General features: G+C 32.7%; 1 protein-coding gene across 3 annotated transcripts in view; it reads right to left on the bottom strand.

The window, feature by feature from the left end:
• NETO1 (neuropilin and tolloid like 1) overlaps positions 1 to 15,295 on the bottom strand; it is a 69,476-nt gene that overhangs the window by 41,898 nt on the left and 12,283 nt on the right. For all 3 annotated transcript variants that reach the window (XM_032183411.1, XM_032183412.1, XM_032183413.1), the window contains exon 4: positions 13,951 to 14,199. In XM_032183411.1, the coding sequence (XP_032039302.1) occupies positions 13,951 to 14,199 (249 nt within the window). The remainder of the gene's footprint in view (positions 1 to 13,950; positions 14,200 to 15,295) is intronic.

Genomic DNA, 15,295 nt, shown 5'->3' with positions numbered 1-15,295 from the left:
GTCAGGTTAAAGAATGATTATATTCATCTTATTACATAATTTAAAATTCCGTTTTCATAGCTTGGGAATTTAGATTAAAAAAATTATAGTTTCCATAAAACAAATTTTAAGCTTTTCTTCTTTCTTTAAAAACTACCAATCTGAAGCAATAATTTAATTACCACTGGATTTGCTAACAGTTTTAATATTCATTTTAACATAAACAGGTTTAGGCCCACAATCTGATATGAATTTAGCAATTAGTGTATTGAATATTACACTAATTGACTAGCTTAGTATCATGAAAAGAATGAAAACTGGTCTTCTGCATTACATTCAATATTAAAAAAACATTGTGATCCACTGAAGGACACAATGTTGTTGCGGTTTAACCCAGCAGGCAGCTAAACACCACACAGCCATTTGCTCACTCCCCTCTACCCAGTGGCATGGGAGAGAGAATCAGGGGTGGGAGGGCTGGGGGGTGGGGTTAAGGTTAAAACTCTTGGGTTGAGGTAAAGATAGTTTAATAGGATGAAAGAGGAAGGGAAAAGAATAACAATAATTGTTAATTATAATGATAAAAGAATCATAAAATCAAGCGATACACAATTTTCACCACCTGCTGACCAACACTTTGCTTGTTCCTGAGCAGAGGATGTCTGTCCCACCCTAGCCAACTCCCGCAAGTTTTATTCTTCATCATGACACCATATAGAAAGGAATATCTCTTTGGCCAGTTTGGGCCAGCTGTCCTGGCTCTGTGTGTCCCCTCTGAGCTCCTGGTGCACCCCCAGCCACCTCACTGGCAGGGCAGCACAATAAGCTGAAAAGTCCTCAAGAGTAAGTCCTGCTCTACAACAACTAAAACATCAGTGTGTCATCAGCATTATTCTCATCCTAATTCCAAAACATGGTACCATACCAGCTACTGAAAGAAAATTAACTCTATCCCAGCTGAAACCAGGACAGCAGTGTTCATAGGCCCTTGTGTCTATGTTATACAATGTTCAGTATTGCCATTAACTGGATGAAGAGACTGGGAAAAGAACAGCAAACCGGGTACTGATTAGAAATTTTCCAGTTCTTCCATTGATATGGTAATATTTAGAAAAAAAAAAAAAAAAAAAGAGAGAGAGATCGGAACAGTTTTCTCTGTCAGCAACAGGTCAGACAAGATCATAAGTCACAGTACTTAGGATTTTTATGTATGGGTCAGCTGCTTATCCAGGCAGGCAATAATTAAATTTCATTTGACCAGATCAAGTTTCTGGCTGCCAAACAGCAGGATTTTTCCTAGCTTCATTTGAAAGAGTCATTTAAAGCTTTAGTTTAAAAAAAAAAAAAAAAAAAAATCATTTAAAAGCACTTGGTAGATTATTGATATAACATACATATATTGGAATATCACTGACATGAAACATTCTGGAATACAAATAACTCTATTACTGGTACAAATTGTCATTTTGTGGAGAGCATAAACAATTAAGGAAATTCAAATTATCCAAATATGATTTTTAAACTACTACACTAGTATGCATTTTATTAAATTAAAAAAAAAAAAAAAAAAAAAAAAAAAAAACGCACTTTATTTTGCAGAATTTTAGCATGAACTTTGTAGTTGATAGCAGTTAATAACTATATGAACTTTGTAGTTGATAGCAGTTAATAACTATAATCCATAAAATCAGATCACCAATAAAGAATAAAATATTTTTGATAAAATTCCTGCATTCTCTTTTAATATTCATTTCAACATCGAGTTTAGAAATGAGCTACAGGAAAGAAAGGAAAGGAAAAAATCAAGAAATAGTATCATATGATCTTTTATTAACCCACATACCGAAGCCAGCAGATTTGATAACATTGTCTCTTGAGCTTCAACTATCAGATAACATCTGGCAAATGATGTTTGTAAGTCCTGTTACACAACATCTTCTGGCTTCTCAGTGTCATCTAGGGGACTGATACGTGACCAGAATAACACATTTCATGCTGTCTGCTTTTGTCATGCTACCACAGGTTTTTAACAATGGATGTGCTAAGGCATCAGTTTTTTTGAATTTGATTCTCAGAAAATATTTGGCATTCCTGTTCTCATCATCTTTCTCATGACTCAAGCAATCTTTCTTAACACAAACCACAGTGTAGTCTTTCAACATCAAAGTATTCAAATAACCTTTCTCTAATGTATAATGATCTCTGAAGCAATGTTTTAAAGTGTTGTTCAAAAGCGTTTACTTATTTTTACAGTTTTGCAATGATTCTCAATGATTCTCAATATTCTCAGTTGTTTGGTAGATGTTACTACCACAAAAGTTACTTTTTTTTTTTTTTTTTTTAAATAGAGTCCATTTTAGACTACGTAGCCTAGACTGAGACATTTTGTCTCACTGAATTTAAATTCTCATCTGCAAATCTATATGAGGAAACACTGTTGTCATTAATCTAGTGAGTTACAGACTGTGCTTTTGTCATGCTAAGTACATTCGACATAACTAAATAGAGTCTTCAGAGCAAGAATAATTTGAGGGCACCAGATCTCTTGATTTCAAAATATGTTTGTGTATTTGAGTATTTGTAGTATTTATGATATCTTTTTTTTTTAATTTTTTTTTTATTTTTATATTTTTTTTTTATGAAACTGAAAATGTAAGCAGGTGTAATTTTGCTGCCAGTAGTATCACTTCATTTATTTATGAATTACTAATATATTCCCAGTGAAAAGTTCTCAGTCCTTACAATTGCAAAAGATTTGTTTAGTTTGGGAATATCATAGCAGAGCAGAATACCAGACTAAATCTAACACATCTGACTCTGTATCCAACATCAATGATATGATTAAAATCTCATCTTGAAACTGGAAAACAATTTGGTCCATTGAACTGAAAATTTTCTATATTGTATGAAATTGAAGACAATGCTTTTATGCATAAGATTATAATACTTAAACAAATAGACTGCAATGGAACCACTTTGAAAAACAAAATTTACATTTTAGGAAGACATGAAGAGTTAAGGAATTCAGTGGTCTTCATTTAGTAATCAAAAATGCCAACTTTGAAAATAGTATCGCCTTGCATTAATAAATAAAAAGATAATATGCAATTTCCAGCAAACAAGCTTTTCTTTTTTGTTTGTTTTGTTTTCTTTTGTTTTGTTTTCTTTTGTTGTTTTTTTTTTTTGAGCAAAAGGGGAAAGGTGCAAATGTATAAAATATAATTGAAAGATAATGAATTGGCAGATCAAAATAATCTTTTAAAATTAAAATATTTCTAAATCTAATTTTGCTTAAATTCTGTTTATTTCAGTAAACATCTCAGCCTCTAATGCATTTATATTTGTTCCTAAATGTGCTAAGAAGATAAGTGAACAGAGATTGTAGGAATTCCTAGGTGTCTCCAGATTGCTGAATAAATAGATGAGGTTACTAAGAAATAAATTAGTTAAAAATACTGTCAACAGCATATAACATGGAAGACAGACACCATTCTCTGGAAGAAGAATGGTGTCTTTTTTTTTTCAGTTTCTCCATTTTTGGAAGACAACTTCTCAATCCTGACTTCTACTGAATTCCAAATTCAGACAGAGAGAAGAGATCAGATTTTGGAGAGACAGAAGATCGTCTTGGCTTTTTCTAGGTACATTTTGCTTGTAAAGATTTTGTCTGAGCCTAACTTCCAATTTCAGAGAAAGGAGTACATAATAATACACACACACACACACAGAATACTTATTTTTAAAAAGAGACAAAAAGCCTCTTTTCTTATTATTAACAATTAGATAATTGTTCCCTTCAAAAAATTATCTTCAAATACTTCTCCATTTTCATTTTAAAAAGCTCAGTTACCAACAGATGCAGTACCAAAAGCTGACATAGTGGGAATGTATCAAATATCTGTTTATTTTATATTCAAAATATAAAATCCAAGGAGATTGAAAAACTAGTATCACTGCATTTTATGAGTAGTAAACCTGACTGACAAACTGAGTTGGACTAAAAAACATAGCTGAATGAATTGTTCTATGAACTATTTTTATATACAGAAAAATAGTTGCAGATGATTAAGAGTTGGTATTTGTTTGTTTTTGTTTTATTTTGTTTTGTTTTGAAGAGCAAGGATGTCTGGAAGAAGAATAGCACAGAAAATGTCATTCTAACACATACAAAAACTCAATTTATTGTAGCAGAATTTAATAAAGGAAATGTAATAAAGGAAAACAGGGAGTTAGTGAATAAACTTAGTCTATCTTAGGTTTACAATATCGGTTAAACAGACAGTCACCAAATTGATATAATTTGAGTAAAAGTAGAAAACTATATTTTGATTCATGAAAAGAGTTGAAAAAATGGTAGTTCAGTTCTCCAGAATAAATAAATATTTCAGTTTGACATAGGTCAGCAGATGACAAGGTGGAAGACAGTATTTGAACATACCTTTAAGTACCCATGGTGAGATGCCAGAGATCTAGGTATGTGCTTCAAGGTAGACTTGTCCTGAAGTGTTTTACTAAACTGGGACTACAGTTAGTAGCTTGTCAGTTCAGTATTTGAATATAGCTAGCTTAAGCAACTGTTCTTTGGAATTATTATTTAGAGTGTATAAGAAAGTAATTTTGGTGACTTTTGATGGATTACAATGTTAAATTATAGTTGCCTTTATTATTATTTGGCCAAAGGGTCTTAATGAAATGCACATTTTTTGAAGAGAAGAAAAATAATGATACCTAACATTTGGACTTACGACAATATAAATTGTGTGCAAATTGAATTTTTTTTCAACAAAGATGATTCACTGGCTTTCCCAAGCAAAAGAAAAACATCAGCTGAGCTAGTGGCATTCGGCATGTAAAGATGATTTCAAAGGTTTACAGGAATGGAAATTATCCTTCTTTCCTATCTTCCTTCCTTCCTATCTTCCTTCCTTCCTTCCTTTCTTCCTTCCATCCTCCCTCCCTCCCTCCCTCCCTCCCTCCCTTCCTTCCTTCCTTTCTTTCTTTCTTTTTCCAATTTCAAAGCTAACTTGTAAGACACCTGCAAGACACAGTGTAAGCTACATTCCTTGACATTGAAGAAATAGATTACTTGAAGCTGGCAAATTCTGGATTCTGGTATTTTAAATAAGGATGCTCTGTGGCATCCTATATTTGGTGACTGAACTTTTTCTCAGCCTTACACTTTTGACCTGAAGAAGGTGCTACTCATGAGCTTGTAAAGGAATATTGTTGCCCAAAGGGAATTAATATCAGAAGGAAAAAAGAAAAAAACAAAAACAAAACAAAACAAAAATTCTTTAATCTACTCAACATTGACAAACATTAAACAGGACTCACAATAATCAGGTGACTTACATGAATCCACTATCATCATCACATACTTCTTAATTATAAATTTTCATTTTAAAGTTTGTATTCTTTTAAGATTTTGCTTAAAATCTTTTTTTTTTTATTTTTTTTATTTGCTATATATTTCAGCTACAGTTACTGAGATGGACTTTATTCATAAATCCTGAAATGGATATATATACGGTAAAAGTGTATGTAGTAAAAAGATCTGGTCAATAGCTTGAATTAGAATATAATTATACAGACAGACTGTGAGAGAGGAAGGGAAAAACAGCTAGAAATAAGTCTGTGCATTTAGAAACTTGATTCAAGCACATGATTTTCCACTAATTTCATGCATAGCCATGCAGTTGCCATCTATCTCACAATAATTTTGTATTTCTATTCCTCATACAGAAGAATCTCTACCACTTAAGACCACTATAATAATATATTGAAGATTGTAAGGTCTTTGATATCCCATAAGAAAGAAAGAGAAGACAGATCAAATGCATAGATAAAAGGTGTGACAAAATTTCTACTGAAGTTGATGTAAGCGCAGTCTTACTTTTGGATATGGGCATCAAAGAAGCTCAGATGTGATATTTAAGATGAAAGAATTGCACAGTCAACAACTAATAAACAAACCAGTATTGATTATATCACTCAATATCAGAAAATATATATTAAGATGACAACATATACCCACTGGAGTTGAAAGTATACAAAACAACATTCAGTAAAAAACACCTCAGTACTGGTAAGAAAAAAAGGCCCTCTGGATTGATTTCTTGACAAAAAGTATAAATACTAACCTAAGAAAATAAATGAATGCTAAACATTTTTTTGAGTATACATACTAAAAGCTGACAGATGGCATACTTGAATTTGACACATTTACTAAGCACTGCATATTGTAAAAATATTCAATTCTAGGAACAGAAACATGACTGACTTTTTCAAAGACTACATTATGTAGAATAAGAGCTCCTACTTATTGGGCAAGAAGTTTTTCTTTGTTACAATGGACTTACTAAGGCCAATTACTAAGGTCAATTTCTTTAAGGAGAATTAAAGAACTATACAAAGAGTACAAAAACCTGCTACGGAAAGCTGTATATGTCAATAAGGAGGTTTACTTGTTGGTGTTAGATTTGAGAAATACTTCAGTAAAAGAACAGATGATAAAAAATAAAAGATCACAGTTACTTGAACCTATGCAAATGTCAAATTATCAAATATAGATGAAAGAAAACAAGTGATATAAACATGTTTTTGTATCTAACATGAAAACATAATTTCATATAGGGACAGCTAAAGAATCAGACCACTTACAGGTCTGTGGCTACAACAGAAAATAGCTTCTCTGCCTAACAGAAGGGCCACAGTCATGCTGATTAGACAAAAGTACTGAGATGATTGTCTAGATTTATTGGCCATAAACCCCAGAAACCTGTAGATACAATACATAAAAATGAAAATTTAGCTGCTTAAGGAATGGATAAGTAAAAAAGAAAAATTGCTTCAATTCCACATTCACATTGCCAAAGTCACCAACAGTGCCAAGATGAGGCCACAACAGAGTCACCCAGAAATGCATCCCAGTAGAACTGTTAGAAAATCTGCTGAAACAGCTTTGAAGAGCATTCAAAAACTCAGTATCTGATACATATGAAGTAAGAAGTTTTTAATTTTTTATCTGAAGAAAATAGGTGTAAAAGTGTTTGAATAATAAATACCAAGTAGGATGTTTTATAAGTTTTGGAAGTGCTATTCTGAATAGGTGAAAATGTTCATAGTAACCACGTTGCTTTCCACAACCACTTGTGGAAAAAGACTACCCGGGCTTTCTGTTCAGTACAAATTCTGTAATACCTTCTTTTCTGTATTATTTCCAAGTGCTTCACAAATGTTACAGACAAATGTTTGAAAAGGAAAATAAATGCCTAGGGCTCACTGGTTAAACACTTTGCAACAGTGTTTAAAGCAAAGGTTAACCACTCTGTACCAAACCTGGGGCTCACCAATTCAGTGTACTAATAATGCAAAGACAAAACTGTATCCTTAGGTGGAAAAAAATATAAGAAAAGTCACAAGTCACTAAGGTGCTCGAGTGAGTCAAGAGAAGGGCAACAAAGCTGGTGAGAGGTCTGGAGAACAAGTCTTATGAGGAGCAGCTGAGGGAGCTGGGGTTGTTCAGCCTGGAGAAGAGAAGGCTCAGGGGTGACTTTATCACACTTTATAGGTAGACTAGTATAGACTGTAGCAAGGTGGGGATTAGTCTATTCTCCCACGTGCCTGGTGACAGGATGAGGGGGGATGGGCTAAAGTTGCGCCAGGGGAGGTTTAGATTGGATATTAGGAAGAACTTTACTGAAAACGTTGTTAGGCATTGGAATAGGCTGCCTGGGAAAGTGGTTGAGTCACCATCCCTGGAGGTCTTTAAAAGACATTTAGATGTAGAACTTAGTAGTTTAGTGGAGGACTGGTTAGTATTAGGTCAGAGGTTGGACTCGGTGATCTTGGAGGTCTCTTCCAAACTAGATGATTCTGTGATTATGTGAAAAGGATAATATTGAAGGAAAATCCTACTTCGCCTCTAAGATTTTTCTAGATTTCTGAAATAATTAATATTATAAACTGTTTTGAAAATTAGAATCATGTTGTAAAACTGCAGCTTTATATTAAAAATCTTTTTTTTTTTTTCTTTCTTTTCTTTTTTTCTTTTTTTTTTTTTTTTTTTTCCTCTAGTACTATTTCTGAATTCACATCTAAATATCTAAATTTGTTAAAGTTTGAAGTTTCTTCCCAGGTGCTTCCGAAAAGATAGATTCTTTGTCAGGGAAGTGTGGTTCCTCTGTAAATAGTATTTAACAGTGCAACACCATAATGACCTTTATTGGTGAGCTCACAATACAGCAAGAGAAGCTGTGGAAGTAAAAAATAATTATTTGTACTTATGCTACATTGCACTGTCCTAGTAAACTTCCTTCAGAAGTCTGTGTTCAGCTAATTGTGGAAGACACACAGAGAGAGGCTCTTGGAGGGAGGTGGGGTGGTACTGATGGCAAGTGGAACAAAGAGTCCATAACATAAAGCAAGTAGAAGAAATTGGTTTGTGCAGCCAAGCAAATTGACATCTTAAAAAAGATATGACTAACATCTTTATGCTGCAGTGGCAGGTACTCCTGGTGGGAACAAACAAACAAGCAAAAAACAAACAACTAAAAAGGTATTTCAAAGCCAACAAGTAATATTGGTGCAAGAAAACAAAGACATAAACTGACCATGAATAATTATAAGTCAGATATCATAATAATTTGGATTCTGAGACAGGACTTCCATAGGAATGTCCATATAGAAAATAACTAGATAAAATAAACAAGGAAAGTCTTTGAAGATCCATTAATAAAGGAAAACAAATTTGAATATTTATGCTATGAGTTAGAAACATGTTGCTTATAATCCTAATGTGAGACAACACTACATGACTTAGAAAGCCCCTTAGCTCCAACACAGTCAACACAAAAGTAATTCTCATGTCCTCATTGAAAGCAGTTGTTAGAAAACCCTGCAATAGTTCTGCCTCCCTCCCCCTTTCCCCCCCAACACCGCAATATTTGAATACTTAAAACTATGTCCTCTATTTCTATTGTTTTTTGTTTGTTTGTTTGTTTTTACAGCAAGGCTAAACAGAGTAGCAATAATATGGTAATGTGATACTTTCAGCATACAAGGATTTCTAAAACAGGAAGTTCAGTAATTGTCTTTTGAGTATTGTAGAAAATAAAATAAAATAAATAAAATAAAATAAAATAAAATAAAATAAAATAAAATAAAATAAAATAAAATAAAATAAAATAAAATAAAATATCAATAATAAGAAAATAAAGTAAAATAAGGATGTGATAAAAAGGTAATATGGAATATGAGAATCCTGTAAGATCTTATATACACTCATTTGCTCTATGAAATAAATCCTTTTTAGCTTGACATTTAAAATAAACATATTACTCCATTACCTTCTGATACGCATGGTACTGAAATACTCCGGATGTAAGCCTACAGCTCATAGAAGTTAATGGCGTCTGTAGCACAGAGCAAAGCAAATTCCCTTGAAAAGACAACATTTATGTAGCCAATCATGATTGTGATTGTAACAAGAAAATTCATCATCCTAAATGCTACAGTGAAATTCATTCTTATTCACAAGACCAGAAGTCCTAATACATTTATTATAAACAGCAATGTAGTGCCTGATTGTTGCACACTTGTATGGATACATTAAAAATTCATAACTCAAAGAAGCTGCTTGTAGCAACTTGAAGTGCTGAGGACTAGAAACCTGAGTAAATAAAAAACTCAAACAAAATAAACAAACAAATAAAAAATATTGTTCCAGCTCAAAAGCTTAAAGAAAAGGTTATAACGAGTCATTTCACTGATTTCAAACCAGCTCTTATCCCAAAGGATAAGACTGACACATTCAGAGTCACGTATACGACTGCTTAATTGTTCAGAAAACATAAATGGATTACAGATTGGCTAATAATTTTTGTCACAGAAGTTAACTTGAAAGCAATGAGACCATTTTTCATCAAAAGCAAAGAGACCATTTCATCACTCTGAAGAGAAATGGAAAAAAAATAAATAAAACAAATAAAATAAAATAAAATAAAATAAAACAAAACAAAACAAAACAAAGCAAATTAAAATAAAATAAAATAAAAGCAGGTGAGCAAGCCCTTACAAATATTTTTCACCTGTCCCAGATGGCTGGGAGGCTTAAATACACAAGTCCAAGACAGGACTTGGACATTAGGTGCCAAAATGACTTGACGATATCTTATCTAACTTCTTTCAAACTGCAGTTGAATTCAGTACACCTATAATACTGATTTTTCATCAGTCCTAAAATATGGACCTTCCCCAGTCACGGTGAATTTCAGTCAGGGTGAATTTTGCTTCTTTTTTGTTTGTTTGTTTTTTTGCTGTCCATGGTGATGTTATTATTGTAATATTCTGACTTTCTACAGCTACTTGTACCAGTACAATGTTAAAGTAAAAGTACCATTGTTCTGCTTAGACAGTTTTATGCCCCACTTTTCAGTACATAAGAGTATAAAGTTTGTTTGTTTGTTTGTTTGTTTCTTACTTTTCCATTATCAGGCAGTTGAACAGAAAGCATTACTGACTGAGCTTTATATTAATGAGGCTAAATAAAAACACAGATGGTTTCTATTAAATGATGGAACTGCAAGTAATGATGTGCTATCTTAAGCCACTGTCCTGCAAAATCAGGGACTGGGATAAACAAAAATCTGATTATTCGAGCTGAGTAACACAGCCCAAATAAATGTCCTCTCTCTGTCTGAATCCTTGTCTACACTAAAAAAAAAATTAATCATGAAGAATTGTTTTCAAGAATAAGTCCCATTGAAGTAGTATTCAAAACAGAAAGACTGGACTAGACAAAACAGTGAATCAACATCATTTCAGAAAATGCTCTTGACACTATCTTTTTAGGAGAAATGAGGATAACAGATGGAATACAAGGACACAGAGATGTGAAATGAAATTTGTGCTATAGGCCTTACAATGATCCTGAAAGTGATGAAACAAGAGCAAGGGACATTTAACATGTGATTCATTTTGTGTTGTCTTTCCCTAGCCAATCTGATTTTTATTCAGAATGAACAAGGAACAACCTGAAAATATTGTAGTCTGAGATGTTCTTTCTATCATATCTGAGACTTTTAAACTTTCACATATACAAAATATTGGAAACTTTATTTTACTTCCAGATTACATGTTGTTATTACTGGTATTTACCAAGAATAACATAAAAGAAAAAGACAAGTCCTTCCCTTATATTAAAAATATTCAAGCGAGATTCCATACATACAGCTTTATTCAAACATGTTTTGCTTAACCATAAGACTTATAAAAATGAAAACATAAATAGAATCTTTTCTCTATTTCTCTCTCTATTTCTCTTATTTAGAGGGTTTGTTTTGTTTTTGTGTGGAGTTCTGGAATTATTTGTCATTGAAGTCATTTGTTCTGCTAGATTTCATCTTTCAGAGTGCTGAAAGTGCTTTGAGAAAATTAAGTACTGTTCTATTTAAACAGAATAGAGCTTATGACAAGACAGTGATGCTTGTCTCAAGATGCCTGAGATCCCAACCTGTTGAGAGACTTCTGAAATTCCACTGGTGTTTTGCTTTGGTTGATGAAGCTCAATCTTTGCACAGAGTCTAGGACTCTGACAATTTAAACTTCAAGAGGTCAAAGAAATTATGAAACAGAAAAGGCTTAGTAAATGCAAAATAATGCTCTATTCCTTAGAATTCTTCTATATAATTTATTTTTTAGGACTTAATGCTAACTAGTTTTAAAAAGCCCCAGGTGACAGGGCTCTTTCCTTATGCACAGACTAATAGTTCTTCATTGGAACATTTGTCCAGTTACACTAATTGATCTTTTTCTTCTAATTTCATCTAGTTAGCTGTTTTTGTACACCCTGAAGACATAGTAAATAATTTCTTTTCCTGTTTCTCTGTGTACCAGCCAAATAGTAATAAATGGTTGCAGCTTCAATTTAGTCAAATTTACTTACTTATTTTTTAAATTGTCATACTTACACACACAGCCACACTCAACATCACATTTCTTTTTATCAACAAGCAAAAGCCTTGGTCAAGATACCACCGGCAAAGGTAGCAGTTGAGGAACTTTTCAGCAGTATGTCATGACCACTCAGGTGGGGACCATCAAAGACTAATGGTACTAAACAGACACCTCTATTGTTTTCACCACCAGGATGGAGGAAGCCTCCTACAGTTAGGACTGCAGTTAGATGGAGTTTGTTGCTTGCACTTAGTGAGATGGAGGCAACAAACTGCATCTCCCTGAGCATCAGCTGCTCTAGACAGAAAAGTTCCAGAATTCTTTTTTTTTTTTTTTTTTTTTGGTCATATTATTGATTTATTTTTTTTTTAAAGAGAGGTTAGCTGAAAATTTTCTTCTGATCTTTTCTATGCAAATAGTTTAATTTCAGAAGTAGTCACTACCAAAATGGATCCAGATGGTTTAGGTGATAATATCTGGATCCAATGCCTCTCTGCTACCGTTACACATTTCTGAAAGCTGTCACTCTTTGATGAATTGACAGTCATCCTTTTCACTGCAAACCTTTGGACAGTGGATCTCAAAATGTCAGGCCTAATCCATTCCACCTAATAAACAGCTTGTCAAGCAATTCATCTAGAAAGATAGCTTCATCCTATTATTGGTGATTAAGGAGGTATAAATGCTGCTTTGCACTTGTAAAATTAATCATATCCTCATTCTGGCAAATATTCATAGAAGCCCTTTACCATTTACATAGCTTTCAAGCTATCAGGAAGAAGAAAGGAGGAAGAGGAAGTGCTGAGGAGGAAGAAGAAAGGAAGTGGAAGGAAGGGAGGAAAAAGGGAGGAAGAGATAAAATAATAATAAAAGAGATAACTACTGCATCTGAAGTTGGGAATAATTGATACTGCTACAGTAATATAGATACAAAAAAAAATTGATCTCAGTGTAGAAAACCACCTTACTTCAGGAGAAAAGGAATGCTGATAAAACATGGTGCATTAAGTTGTTTTTCACCTGGGAGTTTTTTAGTTGGAAGAAACTTTAGGTCCTGCTATGAACATCTTTTCACTCATAATGTTTTGAAACAAGGACATGAAATCTAAAGCAAAGAATTCTGGGGGAAGATGGTGAGGAAAATGACAAAAACCCACTGACAAATGTGTGGAAAAAATACAATTTCATCTATTGTCTTTGCATTTACAATAGATATTTCTATTCAGATATATATCTGGCTATCACATCATTCTCTAAAGAAATTCTGTGTTTTGTTGCTCTTTAAATCTTCTAAATATGTTTTTCCTGTGGAATACAGTATATTTTACTAAAAAGAACATTGAACTACCCTGTGTAATTTTATAAGAATTTTTCTTGCATCAGAGAAGGCCACAGAAAGGAACACTCAAGTAGTCCTGGTATCTTCTATAGTGCTAGTGGAATAATTTAGAAAGCAGAATGTTGAGCCAGTTAATTTTAGTAGATATTCTAAAAAATATTCCACCTAACACAACAGTTGAAACAATAGTGACATAATTGACAAAATTACATAATAATTATAGTGCTCTGGAGTAGGCTATATTAAGGTATGACTCATCACTCAAAACAAGAAAGTACAGAACTACGTCAAATACAGCAGTGCAGTGCAATATATTGTAGCTTCAGCCAAAAATGAAAACTAAGATCAGCAATCTTTTGTTAATAAGTGGAGGAAAAAAAGAACGGAAAGTTTGCCTAAGAATATTACCTTACTTTAATGAAGTGAGTTTAAAAATTGACAAAAAGGGAATAATTGTACAATCTTAGACAAAACTGTATTGAAATTTTCTTCCTTGAATTAGCCTTACTAGTTATGCAAAAGATATATACCTTATACCATTTTCCTATCTATGAATACTTTCTTTGATATTAAATATAGTCCTCATTAATATTAATTACAATGGCACAATTATACATCATTAACAAAGTTACTACACTAAGATTTTTCTATTAAAAAGTATGATGTTTTGTACTCACCAGGTGTAAAATTATATCGAGCAGAAAACCCCATAGATTCCAGCTCACCATCAGCAAAAAATTTAATCCACAGAAATCTGCCACTGGATTTTATCATAGGTGGATTTTGCTGTCCACAGAAACGTCCAATGATTGGGGAAAAGCCAAAAGGTCCATCTCGTACTTCAATGTGGTCAAATTTACACTCCCAAGAAGGTTCTATGGAATATTTTTCATCAAAGCGTAGTTCAATGCATTGTCTAGGGGCAGCTAGAAATTAAAAGAAAATGAAATTATTTACTGAACCAAAATCCTTAAAATCTGAAACAAAATTAAGAGTATCAAATATATATTTTTATGAATCTTAACATATGCATCAACTTTTTCCTTAAAAAAGTATATTCTGTTTTTGAAAATTAGTACAATATTTAAAAATTTATTTATTTATTTATTTTAGATTTTGCATCATATGCTTACTCATCTGTTCTTCTTTTAGAAGTGCTTATGATAGTAGTTTTTAGTGAAACTAAAAGAGATATGTATGATGTAAAACAACATACAGCCTTGGAAGAATTGGTTCAAGCACAAAATCTTTCAAAGGATCTTATGTATGTGGAAAACCACATACATACATTGTTTTGAGGGGAAAAGTTAATCAGAATACTTTTTAACCTAATGAAGAAAAGTCTGGTGGGAACTGTGCTATAGGACTAAGCACTCTGGACTAAGCAGTCAATGACTAGCTTGAGTATAATCATCTCATTTATATCCTAGGAAGAGTGAAGTGAAATTTCATTTAACAATAAGAATGAAGCAAAATTAACTAAGAGTAAAGAATACTCTTAAAAAAAAAAAAAAAAAAAAAAAACAAAACTTGAAGAAACTTATAATAGTCACCTCAGACAACAACAACAACAACAACAACAATAATAATTTATATTATTCATAGCTTAGTACCAGTATTCATAGGCTAGTAGCAGTCACAATGATCTCAAAAACAAGATTTGCTGGTCATTTTGTGTAAAAAGCAAAACTCTTATTGTTTGAACTACAGCATTTTGTTAAAAGGATAAAATCATAGTTTTGCCTAGAAATTTTAAGATGCAGAATCCCTGGGGTATGTACTCCTGCATTGAATCCTGTCCATAGCTAAAAATGTATTATGTGTACAGATCTTGGTGTAATATCCTTTTTTCTTCTAATAATGTTTTCTGCTAAGACAAAGGTTTGTTGTGTCACTGCATCCTCTGCCTCTCATGGGATCATACACTTTCCAAATATTAGAAGAGACTGAAATTTCTATGAGCTTTGCCCAAGTTATCAGTTTTTTCACATTAAAATATACAAGATCAAACTCCAAGCTTAA

The sequence above is a fragment of the Aythya fuligula genome, chromosome 2, assembly GCF_009819795.1.
Source record: "Aythya fuligula isolate bAytFul2 chromosome 2, bAytFul2.pri, whole genome shotgun sequence".
Classification (NCBI taxonomy): domain Eukaryota; kingdom Metazoa; phylum Chordata; class Aves; order Anseriformes; family Anatidae; genus Aythya; species Aythya fuligula.
The sequence above is the reverse complement of the archived record's forward strand: the minus strand, read 5'-3'. Positions and strand labels throughout refer to the sequence as shown.